Here is a 20,781-nt window from a genome sequence, read left to right on the forward strand (position 1 = left end):
TTGTCATCATACTAAGTAATGATACAAATGGGAAGGAAACAGGCTCCTTTCCTGAGATAATGATAGTGTACTCCATAAACGTTTTCAACACATAAAGTGCTCAGTTCTGTCACTGTGAACATAAAATGTTGCTGCTGTGTTCAGGAATTCAATAATATTTTTTCATTTTTAAAATAGGGAAAGACAAGAAGGAATTGAATGTTTTGAATTGGTTTGAAAGGCAGCAGTTATATAAATGGAAAAAGGATTGGTTTGGTAAAAACTCTGTATCTAGAGAGATAAATAAATATGAAGAATGGTTATGTAAACTAAAAAGCAACAAATATCTGGGAAAGGGCTAATTGGGAAAATATACAATAGTTTAGTAGGTGAGGAAATAGGGTTGAAGTTGTTAGAAAAGGTATGGGAAGGAGATCTAGGACCATTAATGGAGCTTGACTGGAAAAGGGTACTAAAGTGGAGAGTTGTCAAGAATCTGTCAATAAGATTAAAAGAAAATGTGTATAAAGTCATGTGGAGATGGTATACAGCACTAGTTAAATTATACAAGATCACAGTAGCCAGCCACAGTTGGAGATGTGGCACACATAAAGGGACATATTTTCATTTCTAGTGGGATTGACCACAGCTGAATAATTTTTGGAACAAGATATTCAAGTAGATTAGTACTATTATAGGACTAAACATTGCCCCGGATGCTAGGTTAGCATTACTAATATATGCTGCAAAGTTGCACTTAGAAATGGAAAAGAAAGAAATGATGATTATTCTGCTTACAGTGACCAGGCTTATAATTCCAAGGAATTAGAAGATAGTAACCAATCTCATGCTGGAAGTATGGTATAGGGAGGTATGGAACGTAGCTTTAAATGACAAATTATCAATGGAAATGAGGGTGCTTAGAGAGGAAATTAAAAGATCAGAATTTGATTAATATTGGTTGGTTTTCATTAAATATATTTTAGAAAGTGTCAAGGAAAAACAATACAACTTCGTTGGATAGGAATTCTGGATATGACATTTGCTTATTTGTTTATTTATATATTTATGATGAAGGAAATTGTCCAGGCCTAGATAGTGGGTCTAAGTGTTTGTAAAATGCACATTATTTTGTATACCATTTATACTGAATGTGGTTAATGTAAGTGTAAAAAAGCAAATAAAAATAAAAAAAATAAATTAAAAAAATAGAGAAAGACAAAGAGTGGCCTTCCAGATGTTGTGCTGGATATAAACTCCCATCACCTGTCACCACTGGCTATGGTGGCTGGGTCTTCCAAGTGTTGGAGTCCAATAACATCTCGAGGGCCACATTCTCCCCATCACAGCTGTAGGAAAAAACAGCTTTGGAATAAAAAATCTAGGGGATTCCAAGGATCTAGAGATAAAGCAGGCCTCCATACCATTATTTTATCAAACTGCATTGGCTGATAATATGCTTCTGATCTGAAGTCTAGAAGCTGGCAGTGGCATTTAAAGCCTTATTTGGTTTGAGATCTCAATACTTGAAGGAGTGCCTCATTCTCTAAACATGCTTGTCTGAGGTCTACTGGAAAGATTCTCATCTGTGTTCTATCATTCAGGGCAATGTGGTACCAGAGGATGTGGGGGAGGGCTTTCTCTGCTGAAGAACCAGTTATGGAATACTTTTCCAAAAGAGGCCTAATTGATGCCTACATTGTTCTCATTCCAGTGCCAGATTACGCCGACTATAATACCAACTGTGGATCGTGTTTTCCTTCCAGGGTTATCGACACCATGGGTCTTGCTGTTAACTGGCACTAAATTGCCTTTGTAAATTAATGACTGTATAAATGAGACATCTCCAAGTCCTCCTATAATCAACAGTCCTGCTCAGGCCTTGCAGACACAGAACCATGGCTTCGTTGATTGAGCCTCTCCATCTGTAATGTAGGGTTCCAGCTTGATTTATTCTAGAACCCATTTATTTGCCTTTTAGCATAACATAAACAAAGCTTTGCATCCCTAGCTCAAACCTGGATGCCTACGTGTCCTGTTGCTATCACTGCTGCCACTGCCTTTTTAAGCAAGGAGTATGTCAAATCACATATGTAGTAGATTGTTACACAAGCAGTTTGCCACTAGGTATGTAATTCTTCATCAAGGTGGTTCTCAAAGAAAGCAACAAGTAATTTTAGCAGTTTTCTTCCCATTTCAAGAGAGTTTTTTTAAAAAAATATTCCTCTTGTGAAGCCAATTTGAAATTGAGGACCTATTCCACACAGGTATAGCTGCACAGAAAATATAATTTTATTGGCAGAAAGTTTTTTTTTGTCAGTATAGTGTTCTTACTAGAGTTTCACAACATTTGACACAAATTTATTTTAATATTTACCACTGGAGAATCCAAAACTGAACATAAAATATAATCTATGACTGAGAAATATAAAACTGTACAACTTAAGAGTATTATGTCTATATTTCTTTCTGCATTTGAATACTGCTCTAAAAGTTTAAGTATTAGGGGGCATATTAGGAAATTCATAAAATATCATTCCAGAAGTTGCCACATAGATAATGGAGAAGTCAATTAACTCTACGTTGTATTTGAACAATATTAATATTATTGCCTACTGTGCATATTTCCTAGATGATTTGTAAGGTGTGAAGAGCCTCCTCAAGTCAATCTATATGTCTATACTCTGGGTCGTCTACATTAGCATAGCAAGGATATTATACAGTATATGTGTGAGAAAAAAAATGTGGAAATGTCACATTTCAATGACTGGATACATCCTCCAGGCTTCAGAATGTAACTGTAATTCATTCTGTGCCAACTGTCAGCAACGATAAATAATACAGAATATTACAGACTACATTTGAACAAAATATGTTGTTCAGTCTCATCCAACTTCCAGAAAGGCTGACCGTGGCAATGTTTAACAACATTGAGTAATCAAAACATATTTTCAATCAAAAGAAAAAAGATTCTTGGCTGGAAAGGTGCATTTATTGTTTGCGCTACAGAGAAAATGGCTTTTGGGCACATAGCAAGATTCAAATGCATTCCAAATGTATCTTATTTTTTGTGTTGGAGTGAGCCAAAAAGGCTCCCAGAGTGACTTGCATAAAGCAATAAAAGATTCAACAGTTTTCCAGTCTACAGGTTCACAATGTGATCCTTATTATAAATGTAAAGGGTGAGGATTAGGCACAAGCTTCTTCAGTGGCAGAAATATCCCTCTGCAGAAAAATCCTCTTCTGATGGATGATTTCAGAGCTGTATCAGAGCCAGCAGAAAAAAAAGGAACACAGAAGGGGCAAGGAAAGTGAGAAGCCAAGTTATGTGAAATTCAAACCTCCTCCATGCCAGGGATGGAGACACAATGCCAGCACAAAGTTAGGAGAAGTTGGAGGTAATATTGAGTCCTTTACAGCTTTTATAACCTTAGATGGATTTAGACACAGCACAACTTCAGCTGGCCTAGCCCTTGGCCATCTTGGTATTGCCTTCTAACAAGACATGACACAAAAGTGAAAAGAGATAAGACTAAAAATTGAAAGGGAAGTGAATTTAGAAGTTCACTTTATTTAGATTATCTCAAATATGGGTTTCATAGTATGTTTTAATGAGATTATGTTAGCAAGCCATTTTTAAAAAACCCAATGTGAATCAAGACCATTATGGTTTTTGAAATGTAGGGTTATGTGAATCACACTACATTACTATCAGGCTATAGACATTGTATTAATAAATAGTATACGAAATATAATAGGCATTCAGAGCACATCACCTTATATTGCAGCTTTGCGAGAACCTTTTCAGTTCAGAAATGAATTTAAAGTAAGAATTCGTTTAGGTGTATTTTTAAACAATTAGGTAAAGTTAGTATCAAGCTGCAAGTTACTTCTGGTTGTGAGAGAATCAGCCGTCTACAAAGACATTGCCCAGGGGGTGCCCGTATTTGTTATGATCCTGCGAGGAGACTGCGCTCTGGCGCCACGAGATGCAGAGCCAACCTTAAGAAATGGGGCTACAAAGTAGAGTCCATGACATGCATTTATGGAGAAGAGCAAACCACAGACCACCTATTACAATGCAGTCTGAGCCCTGCCACATGCACAATGGAGGACCTTCTTATACCAACACCAGAGGCACTCCAAGTGGCCAGCTACTGGTCAAAGGACATTGAGTATAATATATTTAATCTTTGTTTGTGTTTTAAAATACATTACAATTATACCCTTGGTTTGCTTCTGACACCATAAATAAATAAATATCAAGCTTTATATATATATATATTTAAAAAATCAGGGAGATATCTGTTTAATTGTTTCTGAATTAGTCCTTTGACTCCTTTGGGGGCCAGAAAGTGTCACATTGGGAAATCAGGTTGAGATCATTAGCTGACATTCTATATTTAAGGATTATTTTTATATAATTTTAAACAATTTGATATAGAGATTGCCAGCATAGAGCTTTACACCTTTAAAAATGATTTTTTTTCCTTAGGTCTAAAGACCTTTAAAAATTATGTGCCATTTTTGGCTGCCAAAAAGCAGAAAAGGTTTGTTAAGGGTTTTTTTGGAAAAAAGCGAAAGGGCCTTTCTAAGCCACAAACCCCAAGGTCAGCAAGAAGTTGCTTGTGGGTGTTTTTGCCCCACCTTAGGTAAAGTCAAGGAATGCCACGGAGCTCACCTGAAGCTTCATAGCAGCTGGGCTAGTTCTGATTAGGAACTGGGCTCCTTGTTCCCAAGCTCAGTGGTGGCACTGACCTTTGTTGTTTTTCACTGCTACAATGGAGGCCATGGACCTCCAGAAAGTTCCTGCCTATTGCTGAGTACCTTCTTTTTTACTTGGAGGGAAGAAGGGAATTGACTGCTTCCTTTTCACCTCCCTTCTCCAAGTCACGGGGGTGGATTTGTTGACATAGGCAAAGGTGGCTGGTGATGACCAGGAACTTTCTGGGGCTCTGTGATTGTTGCTGTAGTGACAGAAAACAATAAAGTTAAGGGTGACTGTCCAGTGGTGCCAAACCAGGTTCTGCCCAACTGGATTGTCAGGACTCTTTTTCTCACTGATGCTGTGGCTTGGGAGCACAGATGTGAAAATGCCACAGCAGAATCCAGGGCTAGATCAAAGCAGCAGTATTTTAGATCTGTCCCAGATTGTCTCTGATCAGTGTAGATGGGTCCTAAGAAACCTCTCTTGGTGGATCCAGACAAAGCTGTTGTTGCATTATTTATTCATTCATTTATTTATTTATTTACAGCTTTTATATTCTGCCCTTCTCACCCTGCAGGGGACTCAGGGCGGATTACAGTGTACACATATATGGCAAACATTCAATGCCAATTTTGACATACAAACATATACAGACATACACAGAGGCTATTTAACTTTTTCTGGCCGTCAGGGGAGCTGTTGCTTTCATCGTCCATCTGCGATGCTGATGAAGCACTTCCGCATTCCCTCATGCTTCCCCACTGGAATGCTTTGCTGGAGTCTTCTTTATGGCCTCATAAATCAGTTAATTTAGCCTCCCCACACTTTAAGGTGGTACCTTATTTTCCTACTTGACAGATGCAACTGTCTTTCGGGTTGCAAAGGTCGACAACAGACTACACACAATTGGTTGGAAACCCACTCCAACCTGGGCTGGCTTCGAACTCATGACCTTTTTGGTCAGAGTGATCTCAATGCAGCTGACACTCAGCCTGCTGCGCCACAATCCCGGTGCAAGTTGCATAGCCCTTATCTGAATTTTTTTGCGCAAGAAGTGTTTGGGATTTGGATTTTTTAAAATTGTGAAATACCTGCATTTGCATATATAGGTAGTCCTCAAGTTATAGACAAGATAGGTTCTGTAGGTTTCTTCAGATGCTGAATTTGTATATAACTCGGTACAGGTACATTTTTCAAGTGTAACTCCAGCTATATAGAGATATGCCTTGGATAGCACAGAGAATGGTTAACACCCATGTGGTGTTTGTTTTGCTGTCTGTGCCCCTGTTCAGAAGATGTGACCTCACTTCATGTCCCTATGATAATTGGATTTTAAAAAAATTGGCTTGTTTTGGAAACAAGGATTGATGTTAAAACTTCAGTGCAGACACCTTTTCCCCATAACTCTTTCAGGAGTGAATTTCCCTTCTTGAGGATAGATTTTTCTCATTTCCTGTTGCCTCACTGCTGTTCTTAACTATGAGTCATTTGTAAGTTGGATGTTTGTAACATGAAGACTGCCTGTATATACATAAATGAGATGTTATTCAAGACTAAGCATGAAATTCATTTCTGTTTCATATACATATTATACACATGACTTATATTTTTAAAAGAGCAGTCAGAATTTAAAACACAATTAAAAGAAGAAGAAGGAGAAGGAGAAGGAGAGGGAGAAGAATAACTTTATTTTTCTACCCCGCCTCCATATCCCCGAAGGGACTCGGGGTGGCTTACATGGGGCCAAGCCCAGGCAATTAAAGACCTCTCTCTTCTAGAAAGTCTACCTGATCAGTCTTAAACTATGAATTTTAACTTGACATTTTACTGGTATTGCTGTTTTAACCTTTGTTCTATGACTTTTAATATTTATTTTAAAACTTGTGTGTTTTATTTGTGTATTTTAATGATATTGTACCCCACTTAAAGTTGTGAGAAATGGGTGGTAACAAATAAAATGATGATGATGATGATGATGATGATGATGATGATGATGATGATGATGATGATATTAAGAGAACTCATATGCAGATCTAGTTTGGAACTGATGTCTATTGAACATGTGGCTAGTTCAGGGCAGTACTTTCAGTGACCCAACATACAGGCTGCCTCTAACAATATGTTGAAAGCAGGGCTGCCATATCGAGTGGGTAGTAAGGGCAAGAACTTTCTTGTTGCCCTCTTTATATATGGGACAGATCAAATCTTGTCTGATTAGTCTCAATAACTATTTATAATTCAGGAACTAGAATTGTTTTGTAGAAGAATGTAATTATGGCTCTAGTGATCTCAGGAGGCCCTTCTTGTGATAGTGTATAAATTATGGATAATGACATTGGCAAAAAACCCCCCCTCAGACTGTGTCACACATCTCCTTTATTGAAAAGTCTTTCAAACAAGGTTCTTTGTGTTTCCTCCAGCATATCTTTATCTACTTAAAGACTCAATCCCTCTATTTAGAGAGCTCTGTAATTAGAATAAATCTACTTTTAATGGTTTGTTGATAGAACTGGCCCACACACCGAACTAATTATGACTTTGCTGTAGAATTGAAATAGTTTGTTTTAGCCTAGACTGAAGACACACAGTTTTAAATTATTGCTTACTTTTGGCAATTGACCGTAGAGAATCCAGATACTCTTGTTGCTTTTAACACAAAAATGATTTGGGCTATTTTGATAAAATGATCACTTATTAATTGGAAATAGATGAGCCAGAAACGAGAGATTAAAAATGATAAAATAGGGCAGAGGGAGTGGGATGTAAATAAAATTTATTATTATTTACGATCATATATAGGCAGCATCCGTGTTACAAATATCTGACTTAGAAATGACTCCTAGTTAAGAATGGAGGTGAAACAACATGAAGTGAGAAAAATCTACCTCTAGGAAGGAAAATTCACTGCTGGAAGAGTTATCATAGGGAAAAGGTGTCTTCACTGAAGCTTTATCATCAATCCTTGTTTCCACAACAAGCCAAATTTTGCAAAATCCAGTTATCACGGAGACAGAAAATGAGATAAAGAACAGGGGCACAGACAGCAAAACTATCACCACAGGGGTGTTAGTCCTTCCCTATGCTATCCAAAGTTAAACGTATATTTATATTTGGCTGGAGTCACACTGTTCAAACTTACATTCAAATGTACCTGTTCCAACTTACATACAAAGTTAACTTAAGAACAAACCTACTGAAGTTTTCTTCTTTGTAACTAGGAGACTGCTCATATCTGTCTTCTCACTTCTAAACTTGGTTCAAAAGTCATAAAAAGTATGAATAGAAGTGTTTGGTTCATTTTAAGATTTTAAATTTAAATCTGGATAGATTTGACTTCATTCATTTAGAAGATGGAGAAAAAGGATAGTTAATGAGGGCATACAGTGGCATACAAGGGAAAGATTTTTTCATGGAAAATATTTGTTGCATGGTTCTGTGAATGTAGGCATATACACAGAAGTAAACATAGTGATTTGTCTAGCTGTTTTTTTTTCCAATACAAATTGTATATCCTTGTTTTCTAGGCTGCCCTCCTCTGGGTCTTGAAACATTAAAAATTACTGATTTCCAGCTCCATGCTTCCACAGTGAAGCGATATGGCCTTGGGGCCCACAGAGCACGGTTGAATATTCAGGTAAGCTCACCTTTCCAACTGTCTGGGCTTGTTCAGCAGTGAGGATGGCTTCTGCTTTTAATCAGCCTGATGGATAACACTATTTTATACAAGGGACTTTTTTAAAGTTACCATATGGGTAAATTTGTTCCTGTAAAATTCCCTTGCGTTGTAATGTATATGTTATTTTTTTAAGGATTTATTTATTTATTTGGAACTTTTATATCCCATTATTCTCTACCTCTGTGGAGGGACTCAGAACTGCTAACAACAGCAAAAATTCAATGCTACACAATAAATAACGTTATAAAAACATCATACATAATAAATAAATCCTAAAATACATATAAAAGACAATTCATCAAGTTAAAACATCATCCAACTCAATCCAGACATTGTGGTCCAATCACTCTTAGTCTTTACCGGATCAATCCATCAATCTGCAAATGCCTGATTCCAAAGCCAGGATTGCAGCTGCTTCCTGAAGGACAGGAGGGAGGGGGCAGACCTAATCTCATTGGGGAGATAATTCCAAAGCTGGGGAGCCACCACAGAGAAGGCCCTGTCTCTCGTCCACACCAAGCGCGACTGCGAAGGTGGTGGGACCAAGAGCAGGGCCTCTCCGGAAGATCATAAAGTCCTTGATGGTTTCTGGGGGAAGATTTTAAAGCTATTTTCACTGTTTTGGGTTTTTTTTATTGTTGGTCATACCTTGGGGTATGAGACGTTTGGAGGCCAAATTGGGTGATGTGTGGCCCCTTTGTTTTTAGCCTACTCACAATGTACAGTAGCTTTTTATGTATGTAGATTGAGTTTCAAAGGAAATAATGAAATAACATTGTAATATAATTATAATGATATTTAAAATGCAGTTGTTTCAAAACAATAGCTGCCTGGCTTGTTTTTTTTTTTATGCCAGTGCAAGTATTAAATCTGTCATTGCCTTTTCTCTTGTTGTTTCCTTAAAGTTAATGTTTTATACCGAGATGACTGTTCATTGACACTACTTGCTCAACACACATGGAGGCTACCTACCTGAGGAAGTTTCCATAATTTCATCTATGGTAGTTTCTGCCTTTTCATTAGTTTTTGCTGCCTTTAACTAGCATGCCTTCTTCATATTTTTCTGAACATGGGGTTCCTATTTTTAACTATTTTCAGAATAAATGCTTTTTTGATTTCATCATGAAAGAAGAAACGTCAACAAATCACACCTGAGTTCATAAGCTGATCATCTTGCTTTTTCCTGTTCTTACACTGCCTATTTTCTTGATCCAACTTTATCTATAATGGATGTAGCAAAGATAGAGCCATAGTTTTCATGCTGTGTAGCAGTCAGATAACCTTCTGTTAATCCCATAATTCAGATCAGACATTCATACGACCCATCATGACTCACAGTTGGTATCAATTGGTGGTTTTGCCTCTGTTTCTTTTGGATATATCCGAGTTAAGAGCTTCCTGTTGCAAAAATAATATTTTTCCTGGCATTTTCAGATTAAAAACATAAAAGCTCTGTGCCGTGTTCTTAGTACTCAAGTATAATTTCAAGGCCTGAAATTTACTGAAAACTCTTTGTCTTCTTTCCATTCTCTTATAATTATCATGGCCACAGACTAATGCTTTTAGAAGAAGCTTAAGCTTGGGAACATTCTTTAAAACAAAAATAAAAAATACAACTCACAATTTTACTATAAATAGCTCAAGCTCATTACATTCAATAAAGTTTCCAATGTAAGTATTTGTATATATAGCAAATCTATCATTGAGTCTTCTATGAAAAGAATATCCCTTAATCGTTATTCATTATTTAATAACACTAAAGAGCAGGGCACTGTCTTAAACACGAACAAACATTTTACGCCGTAAGATTTCATGTGTTCTCAAAGTTCACTTCATCATATTCATGGTGTGTTATCCTCTGGTATACATACACCCTCACATGGAAGAATGTAATGGGGACCACTGGAGAGTCTGTAATATACAACAATATTGTGTTGTTGAAGGCAGGAATCACTGGGTTGCTGTGAGTTTTCCGGGCTGTATGACTATGTTCCAGAAGCATTTTATTATTATTTATTATTATTAACTTTATTTGTACCCCGCTAGCATCTCCCGTAGGACTCGATGCGGCTCACACAGGCCGAAGCCTCAAAACACAATACAACAAAACATAATACAACAAGCAATACCAGAAGCAAATCAAACAGTTAAGCAAAATAAACAACAACAATAACAATACATCGGGACACTTTAAAACTGGGTCGGCCAGAGCAGTGGGTACAGGATTAAAAGTGCTGAAGTGGCGGGAGGAATATAGGATTATAAAGTAAGTGCAATGTGCGGTGTGCAACAATCTTAATTCTACTAAAGTGCTTCTAGGACTTAGTGATGGGGTTCCTAATCTGAGAAGGCACATCGGAACAGCCAGGTTTTTAAATTCTTTCTGAAGGCTGCCAATGTTGGGGCCTGTCTAAGATCTTTTGGGAGGGCGTTCCAAAGTCGGGGGGGCGCCACAGAAAAGGCCCTGTCTCGCGTCCCCACCAAGCGCGCTTGCGACGCAGGTGGGATCACGAGCAGGGCCTCTCCAGATGACCGAAGTGAGCGTGTAGGTTCGTAGATGGAGATGCGGTCACGCAGGTAGGGTGGTCCCAAACCGTTCAGGGCTTTGTAGGTAAGCACCTGCACCTTAAATTTTCTCCTCATGTTTTGCCCACATCTATGGCAGGCATCCTAAGAGGTTGTGAAGACTGTTGGAAACTGGGCAAGTTGGGTTTATATATCTGTGGAATGTCCAGAATGGAGAAAGACCTATGCCTGCCATAGATGTGAGTCAGGAGAGAATGCTTCTGGAACATGAGCATACAGCCCAGAAAACTCATAGCAACCCTGCAATAAATACTACCCACATTCTTTCTTGTCAATTATGATGATGATAGGTCCACTTACATGGGCATCTAAATCCAGTGCTAGCCTGAAGCATTTGGACTGCTGATTGGACTGGCCCCAAATTGCAAACTGCTTCTGAATTGCGGCAGTGGTGGAAGTAGAGTCCAGACTGTCCACACAAGCCTTACCAGCCCTGCTGCATGGTCACTCTTATCTTTTTTGTTGTTTGTCATGACAGCAATAGTCACAGAGCTCCAGAGAGCTCCTGGCCATTGCCAGGTGCTTTTGCTGATGTCAGGAAATGATCCTGTGAAAACTGGGGAAAGGAAAGGAGAAAGTAGGGTGGGTATTGTGACAAACAATGGAAAAGGTGTCATCTCCTTTTCTCCTGTGCCACAGAGCACAAGAAAAACAGGTTGACAGCACTGCCCCATGTGAACAGCCAGATAGGTTCAAATTAGAACCAGTCTAATGGTTCTCACCAACTTTGAAGGATGGGGCTGCTCTGGAGTTCTGGGAAAGTTTCAGAGTATTCCCTGACTGGTTTCACCATACATTTAAGTCTAGAAGTCCCTTAATGCTGTAAAGCCATGCATAAGGACTTTTAGATGAATATGTGCTTTGTGGTCTGTTTAGACATAGCTAAGATGTCCTCGTTTGGTAAGTCAAGTCTAAAAATTCCTAATTTAAGCATTACACTTGGTACTTCATGCCTTTAGACAAGGGTCCCATCTACACTGACCAGTTTGGCGAGTGTAGATGAGGATCAGCCCTGTGGTGGCCAAATGCCACATGGGGCTAATATGGGGGTAACATGGACAAGGCCACTTTAATATGATTTTGCATTCACCAAAGTTCACCAAAGTTGACTCAACTTAAGGCCTGTCAGGACAGTTAGGACATTTTCCAAACAAAACTGTATATGACTCCCTGCCCCACTGCCATCCTGCATTTCCTGGACTTGGGCAATCTGGAGACACAGGATGGCCGTCCCCCTCTTCCCTCCCTGCCCTCTGACTGAGGCACTGGGAAGGGGAGCAGGAGGGGGTTTTCACCTCCTTCCCTCAGCATGCCATTGTCACCAATGCATGCTATAGCAAACAGATGAGAACTGTGTTGTAGGCGGAGACCACTGCTACAGGGAGGACGGGGACAATTAGAGTGGCTCCCCAGTGGCACCACACCATATTGAGCACTACTGGGCAATGGTTACAGTATGCTATCTCTTCATGTACTTTGTTTCTTTTTAAAAGTTGGTTTGTTCCAGATTTATCAAGACAGCTTTGCCTTCTTTTCAGGCAGGTGTTAATGAAAATGATTTTTATGATGGTGCTTGGTGTGCAGGACGGAATGATCCTTATCAGTGGATTGAAGTTGATGCTCGGAGGCTGACAAAGTTCACAGGAGTTATCACACAGGGAAGGAATTCTCTGTGGCTGTGAGTACATGTTTTCCTTTCTTTCTGCTGAAAATCCAGGAGTTTGGGTGACATTTTATGTTATTAATGGGACCTAGTGGGATAGCACATCCATAATTTAAGAAAGCATACTACGAGGGTTATCCAGAAAGTAAAGTTACAAGCTTTTTAAAAAATACAAAAAATGAATATATATTAATAAAACTTGCATGGATTGTAGCATAGGTATTGCATTATTTTTCCACATAAACACCAATCAGTTCAATACATTCTGTCATCCATAGGATGAGTTTTTAATGCCTGGGTCATAGAAGTTTCCCTCCATCTTTTTCAGCCAGTTCATCACTTTGATTTTCACCTCTTCATCATCAAAAAAGTGTTTTTTTACCAAGGCATTCCTTCAATTTAGTGAACAGATGAAAGTCACTGGGTGTGAGATCAGGGCTGTGGGAGGGGTGGCTTAAAACATCCCAACCAAATGAAGTTAACAGCTCTTGTGTTGCATGAGTGGTGTGTGGATATGCATTGTCATGAAGGAAACAGATTCCCGCTGTCAGCATCCCATGACGTTTGTTTTGGATGGCTCTGCGAAGCTTCTTTATGGTCTCACAATATATTCCGTACCCATTTTGTCATATGCTGTCTTGATATTATGTCCTCTCTCTAAACTGAAACGATCTTGTGATGAATCACAGCGGCGTTCATGCCCTTAGCATTTAGGTAGCATATTACAGTGCAAACTTTGCACTTGGAGGGAAACGGAATGAGGATGCTCACCTCTAACTTTCACCACAATGCCAGTTGATGAGCTACTGATGACTGGCACTACTTGTTCGCTTCCGCTGGCTTCCCTCTACACAGCAGTGATACCAACTTCCCCTGAGAAAATCTCTGCAAGAGCTACGTGCCTTGTCTTCTGGGAATGAGGGAGAGGGCCTTTTCTTCTGTGGCCCCTGCTTTTGGAATTTGCTGTCTAGGGAGATCAAGCAAGCCCCCACCTTAGCTGTTTTTAAGAAAGATCTAAAAACCTGGCTCTTCCACTGTGCCTTTGGAGAATGACCATTCAACCCATCTGGTTGTTTTAGCCTATAGCTGCCGTCAGAATAAAGCACCTTCCCGCCCCTAAAATGGCTAAATCCCACGGCTCCTCTCTGTCGGGCTCCTCTCCTACAAATGCACTTTCATCCCTATCTCACCCAGGGCTTTAACTTTTTAACATTTTACCTCATACATTTGGCCCGCCCTCTGTGTCTGGTTTTATTCTGCTGTTTTATATTGTTGATTTTATTTGTTATTTCATATTTTGTTATGTATTTTGTTATTGTGTGTTTATTACATTGTATTATTTTGGGCTTGGCCTCATGTTAGCTGCCCAAGTCCTCTTTGGGGAGATCGTGGCAGGTTATAAATAAAGATTATTATTATTATTATTATTATTATTATTATTATTATTATTATTATTGTAACCTTTCTTTCTGGATAACCCTCATAAAACATGATTTACTGGGGAAATACAAAATTAGCACTAGCTGCATCTCATCATGGATCGGGAGTGGTCAGCCATTCTTTTGAGCATTTTGATATTAAATTGATGTGTATTTGATGTGTATTCTACAGTAAGTTTTTAAATGATTATGTGTTTTGATTATGTGTTTTAGCAATGTTCTAACCCATCCTGTGCCATGAGGGACTTGGACCTGTTAACAGTACAGTGCCTTCACTATGAATAAGGTTATCAATCTGCAATGTCTTTTAATCCAGCCTTGGTTTTAGCATCATTCTTCTCATCTTCTAATCTTATTATTTTCCCTCATTGCCTCTTTGATTTGGATGATCCCATTGCCACTGTAATGTGCTTACCGGTCTGGTATTTCTGGAATGGGCCTAGGAAACTTGAAAACAGTCTTGAGCTTTCTTTAGGCGGAATTCCTGTCTAGTTTTCAGTTGAGAAGATACTTTTTTCTTCTGTCATCACATAGATTCATTATCCTTTATGTAAAAAATAACATCATAGATTTCATTTGGTGTAATATTGTGGTTCTAGGGACTAGGTTATAGAGGATTAATCAGGACTTGCTTGTATTTTTGTAACAAGTACTGTATAGCACAAGTGTTCTTGTTTTTCTGCTAGTCCAAGAAATGATTATCATTTCCATTTATGTATGCTTTCAGTGCACTTTCAAACTATCTTCACAGTTACCAGCTTTGCTTTTGATTTGATAGCCATGCATTACATCCATAGGGTTCTGGTGAAAGCTAAAGGAAATTAAAAGAAATGTCTTAATGTTTAATTCCCAAAGCAGAAATGTTAAGTAAAATGCTTAATTTATTTGACTTATGTTCTAGGACAAGAGTATTTAACAGTTTAAGCCATCTATGATAACTGAATTTTCAGACATTGTTGGCAGTGTCAGTTTACAAAAATGAGTTTCTAAGTAATCGTAACAAGCCAGATGCAATCATAACAAGCCAGATGTTCAGCAGTGGAACTCTCTGCCTCAGACTGTAGTGGAGGCTCCTTCTTTGGAGGCTTTTAAACAGAGGCTGAATAGCTATCTGTCAGGGGTACTTTGAATGTGTTTTTCCTGTACAACAGGAGATTGGAATAGAAGGCCAATGCAGTCTTTTCCAATGCTATGATTCTATGTAAGGTATTAATTATATTTTATTGTAGAGCCTGGATGGTGTAGTTGCAGGGGCGGCTCAACCATTACGCAAAGTAAGCATTCACAGTATAGTTGATTTTGCCCAGGGGCGCTCTTGAGGCTCTCTTGGGGGAAAATAGACCTTGACATACGCGCGTTGTAGTTACTGGGATGTATAGTTCACCCAAAATCAAGGAGCATTCTGAACTCCACCAATGATGGAATTGAACCAAATAGGGAACACAGAACTCCCATGATGAACAGAAAATATATATCAATGATTGGCTTGGGGGACGGGGACCAAAATACTGTTTGCTTACCATTGAAAATTACCTAGGGCCACCTCTGTGTAGTTGTTTAAGTGTTGCCAGGGTTCAAATTTCCCCTTGGCCATTTAAACCTCCAGGGTGACATTGGACAAGTCAAACTCCTCCAGCCTCAAAGGAAGATAATAGCAAACTTCATCTAAAGATTGCCATAAATTGGAAACAACTTAAAGATACAACAACTATAACATTCATAACAGGAAAATAGTTCAAATTGAACCCCCCCCCCCCCCCCCCCAGTTCTATTAAATCTCAGTCTATAATCTAATGTCTTTAACTCTGCATTCTAGGAAGGACCTTTGAAATAATTTTCAGGGAGCTGCTCCGTATAAAAATTATAGGAAAGTCCTGCTTAAAAGTTATATCTATCTATATCAATCTATTTATATCAATCAATCTATTTATTTATATTTATATCTATACATCTATCTATTTATATCAACCAATCTATTTATTTATATTTATATCTGTATATCTATCTGTTTATATCAATCAATCTATTTCAATTTTTGTTTAAAAAAATCACAATGTTTTGCAAAACCCCTCGTGTACTTTCAAGGAAATTTAGGATTCCAGGGAACCCTGGTCAATAAACTCTGAGTTAGAGTGTAAGAGGGACATGCCATATAAATAGTTTTATCCATTAATATAAGCTACTATTTAAAAATGGTTACTTTTTTTAGCAAATAATCCTCCTCCACTTTTTCCCCTTCTTCTTTTGTAATAATTCCTCCACCTCTCCTCCTCCACCACCACCACCACCTCTCCTCCTCCTCACTACTACATTTTCCATGTACATGTTACTTTATATAACATAATATACACAAGATTTGTGAATGGAACTTCTGCCTCAAGGATGTGAGGAAAAGTAGTATATTGGACATATATGCATCTTCATCATGATGCATCTCTAAAACATTGGTTCCCCAACCCTGGTCTAATAGGCATTTGGACTTTAACTCCTAGAATTTTGGATCATTGGCCAAAGCAGGTGAGGCTTCTGAGATTTGCAATCCAAAACACCTGTAGGACTAAAGTTTGGGAATCATTGCTCTGGAAAATCTGAATGCATCTCACAATTGAGTATCTGCTAAAATGAATGTTTGTTACTATTTAATCAAAATTAGATATGTCCATCCATCATTTGGCCAAAAAAATTGCCTGGCATTTAAGAGCCTGTCCCCCCCCTCCCCAAGAAATGCTAGTAGCTTGCTGAACCATGCTGTGTAATTGTTCCCTATAGCTGAAAGATATTCCTTTAAATGTTGATGAATCCTGTCGCCAGAAAATATATATTTGGCTGTATAAAGAAAGAATGAAATGGATTTTGAGGGACAATATTTGTTTTAGATATTAAACTTTTCCATATATTGAGTTCACTTTGATATCAAGGCACCACCAATAAGCATATTTCAATATGATTTATTTATAGAACAACAGTTGCAGGCTTAGTTAAGGTTCTGAGAAGAAAATTGGTATAACAGAAAAAAATGATCTGTCCATTTTTTTTATCAACACCTAGTATAATTCATCATGAGGTACTCTCTGAGGTTATTACATAGCTGAAAACAGTTTTGGTTTTATCATTTCTGCTTTTTTGTGTAGCCATAGCTATAAAGAATCAAACAAAGTATTTAATAATTATCCTTGAGATTTAAGGGCTTTAAAAATAACTCGGGACTTTATTGCATGAAGCCACAATTCTATGGCAGTCACACTATCATGGATAGTGAATATGTACCATATGAACACCCCTATTTTACAACCTCTCTTTATTTGTGCAGTTGCACCAATTTGGCAATCTGTTCTTCCGTGATTGCATGCCCTTGTAACCCCACCTTCCCTCACTTCTGCTGCTCTGTATTTTATTTTGTTTAAAGCAACTTTGTAGTTTCAGCAATGGGTAACAAAAATGACAATATAGTTCTTAAATATTAAATAAACCCAAAACAGACAGCTTGGAAAGAGAGAGAGGGGGAGAGAGAGAGAGAGAGAGAGAGAGAGAGAGAGAGTGCTGGGGAAAAATCTTGTCCCCGGTGACCTTGCCAGCACAGGAGCAGAACAGGTTCATCACACAAGGTAGGTGATGGAAACATGTAACAATTGGCAGCTATTGTCATGCTATGGGGACAATCACCATACCTCATGAGATAAAGCCCCCCCCCCCCTATCTATCTATCTATCTATCTATCTATCTATCTATCTATCTATCTATCTATCATCTATCATTCTGTCTAAAAGTGCTACACTTGAGCCTATCAGTTTGTGCTACACTGCTTCACCCAAATAAAAAGAGAACTGGATTTCCCTAGACATTGAACACCAGTGGCATATCTGTTTTTCTTCCTTCCTTCCTTTTATTTTTTCTGTAATGTGTTAAGATTAAAATTTATGAAAAGTCTAGGACAGAAAGAGGGGAATATGACTTTTAACTGGGATAATGTTGTTTGTTTTCTTTTCAGTGTTTTTTTTAAAATTTGCATAGAAATAGCAGCTGTTATTTTTATAGAACTTGTTTCCCATTGAGAGACTTAATGCTTACTAGTGGCTCCAGTAGAGATCAATAGTGGCTGTACGCCAACATTATTTTTCTTCTGGAGGTTAAACCTGAGAAGGCCAGCTGAAATTTATAAGCACCAATGAAAAGCATACATTCATAAACAGCACCGGTGATGTAAGTGGCAGACAACATGGGAATAATTTTGTTCTCTCAAATTCCAGCCCACCTGCCATTCGCTTCAATGGTGCTGATTTTTAAGTAACAATGTATTTAAAACTAAATAAAATACAAAAGCCGATACAATGAAAGGTTGCTGACATGAAAACAGAAAAATGACTAAGAATGGTCACTTTCTGCTTAACTTCAAAAGAAAAGGGAAGTTCCAGTGCTGCTTTGATCACTAGAGCTACCGTAGATACTCAGGAATGCACGTATTGTTAGCCAGAAGAAGACCTTGCGGTCTACTGAGATCAGTTATGCAAGCTTGAGCAAAAGGTTTTACACGCCGGGAACAGATACATGGCATGTGTTTGCAGAACAAATAGCAAATGTCCTCAGCTATATTCACCTGGTATTATGTGGAAGGATATGTGCAGAACTCAGCACTGAGCAATTGTAAGAGGATGATAACAGCCAAATAATATTGTTATACAAAAATGGCCAACCTAAAATACTGTATGTGAAGAATGTAATTGTATAATTTAATCACTAGGTATACATCCGGACAAACATTTATTTCAGTTTCATTCCATTTGATTTGTCAGGACCCCTTGTCAAGGAATCTTAGGATTGGTAGTTTCAGGGAAGTTGTTTGTGAGAGAGTTCTAGCACAAACTTTGATTTTATGCCATTAGGATTTCTTAGCATCTCTCAAACTACAAATACCATGATCACATTGGATTTTTTTTATTTATCGTGTCAGGAGCAGGCCGAACAGTTGCATTGCATTTTTTAAAAAACAAACAAACAGACAAAATACAAAGTTTGCAAGCTTGGTAGTGGATTAAATGTCCTTTGACCAGTAGCTGACCACTTCGAGTGCCTCTGGTGTTGCTGCAAGAAGGTCCTCCATGGATGGATCCATGATAGTGTTTATAAAGCTGTTGTATCTGTGTAGCACTGACTGATACACTTCATGAGACATTGGATTAAATTCCATTTTGGTGGTGTAATAGATTTTCTATAATTAAGTCTTTTAAACAGAGGCATTAAAATTCTGTTTTGACTTCCAGGTTGGTGTAATCTCTAAATCAGTCCCCACAAACAGATGCTATAATGGTTTTGAGCTACACTATTATGCCAGGTTTGGATGAAGAGAACTGTAGTCCCAGCATACCTGGCTCGAATGTTCAGTACCCACTGAATTATTGCAGGATATCTTCCCTCCTTTAACAGGCTTTTAATTTTGATTTTATTGTATTTGGCACATTGTGTTTCCTCAAGGCTGCTAGTACCATCATCTTATGTGTGAATAATAGTGCTATTTTGAGACTTTTGAGACAGTTTATGTTTCTAAACACTAGTTTGTTGCCAGTATATAAGATGTTTTCTCATACTGAGTACACAACAATACAGTATATGGAACAACCCTGTATCTGAGCTTTTCCCAATGCAACTACTATTCATAGATTAGTCAACAGTGGTCCCTATCGTCCTGTTCAAATTCTTCCTCCAACTGTGTAGATAGGCAGCAGGATCCCCCAGGCAGCTTGTCACACAGGCACAGTGTGATCATTTTTCCTGATGCAAAGCTGTTTGACAAAAGAAAAGAATGTAAAAGGGAAAAAATATCAAGACAAATAAAATGTTATTAATAGCAAGTGCCTGAATTTAGATGTATTCCAAATGTGCACAGTTGGCCAGATAGGAGGATTGAAATAAATAACAGTATCATTTTCTGGTTTATCTTTCGTCAGACAAAAAGGGAAGCCTACATCTTGTGCATGAGCAAAACTGAGCTTAAAAATAGCTTTGATAATACGTTCATTATTCCTGTGCAGATGGTTGATTTTCCAACGAATTCAGCTTGGGCTTCCAAAATTATTTTTCTGTTGCTCTAATGTCTGTAATTTTGAAATCCTCTTTTACATTTTATTTATATTTTATATAATATAGCTGTCTCCACCACATGTTGCTGTGGTCCAGTTTGGTGATCTGGAAAATAAAGTAATGAGAAAGTGTTGATTTCTAAAATATGTAATTTCTTTATGTTTGTGGGTAAACAGTATTTTTTGTTGTTTCTTTGTCAGTGTTGATGTCGAGATTGTCAGGTTTGCCTACTCTGGAACATGCAACATATAATTGTCCTTCTTTAGGGGTCCCTTTCAAATCTATGATACCATATTTGTCATATATATGTGTGTGTGTGTGTGTGTGAATCATCTATCTATCTATCTATCTATCTATCTATCTATCTATCTATTAGGCCTGGGTAACAACGGAAAAATTTGTTTCTAAAATCGATTTGTATTTGGGGGTTTTTTTTGTTTCGATATTTAAAATAATTACAAAATTTTCCTTTTAAAAAGTTCGATATTTACGAAATTTCGTAAATGGTAAAAAATTAACGAATCGATTTCCGAAACAATAATGAATCGATTCGTTAATGGCGGACGTGACCGCGAAATATGCTAAAAAACCTCCAAAACCTTCTGAAGCTTCCCTCTCCCTCTGTTGTTGACTGTTGGTGTGATATTATAATTTT

General features: G+C 38.0%; 1 protein-coding gene across 1 annotated transcript in view; it reads left to right on the forward strand.

Moving 5' to 3' along the window:
- The window catches only part of CPXM2 (carboxypeptidase X, M14 family member 2), a 92,314-nt gene that overhangs the window by 16,196 nt on the left and 55,337 nt on the right, over window positions 1-20,781 (forward strand). Inside the window, exons 3-4 of the mRNA XM_060768595.2 lie at window positions 8,212-8,321; window positions 12,488-12,627. Of these exons, the coding sequence (XP_060624578.2) occupies window positions 8,212-8,321; window positions 12,488-12,627 (250 nt within the window). The remainder of the gene's footprint in view (window positions 1-8,211; window positions 8,322-12,487; window positions 12,628-20,781) is intronic.

This window comes from Anolis sagrei, chromosome 3, assembly GCF_037176765.1.
Source record: "Anolis sagrei isolate rAnoSag1 chromosome 3, rAnoSag1.mat, whole genome shotgun sequence".
NCBI lineage: Eukaryota > Metazoa > Chordata > Lepidosauria > Squamata > Dactyloidae > Anolis > Anolis sagrei.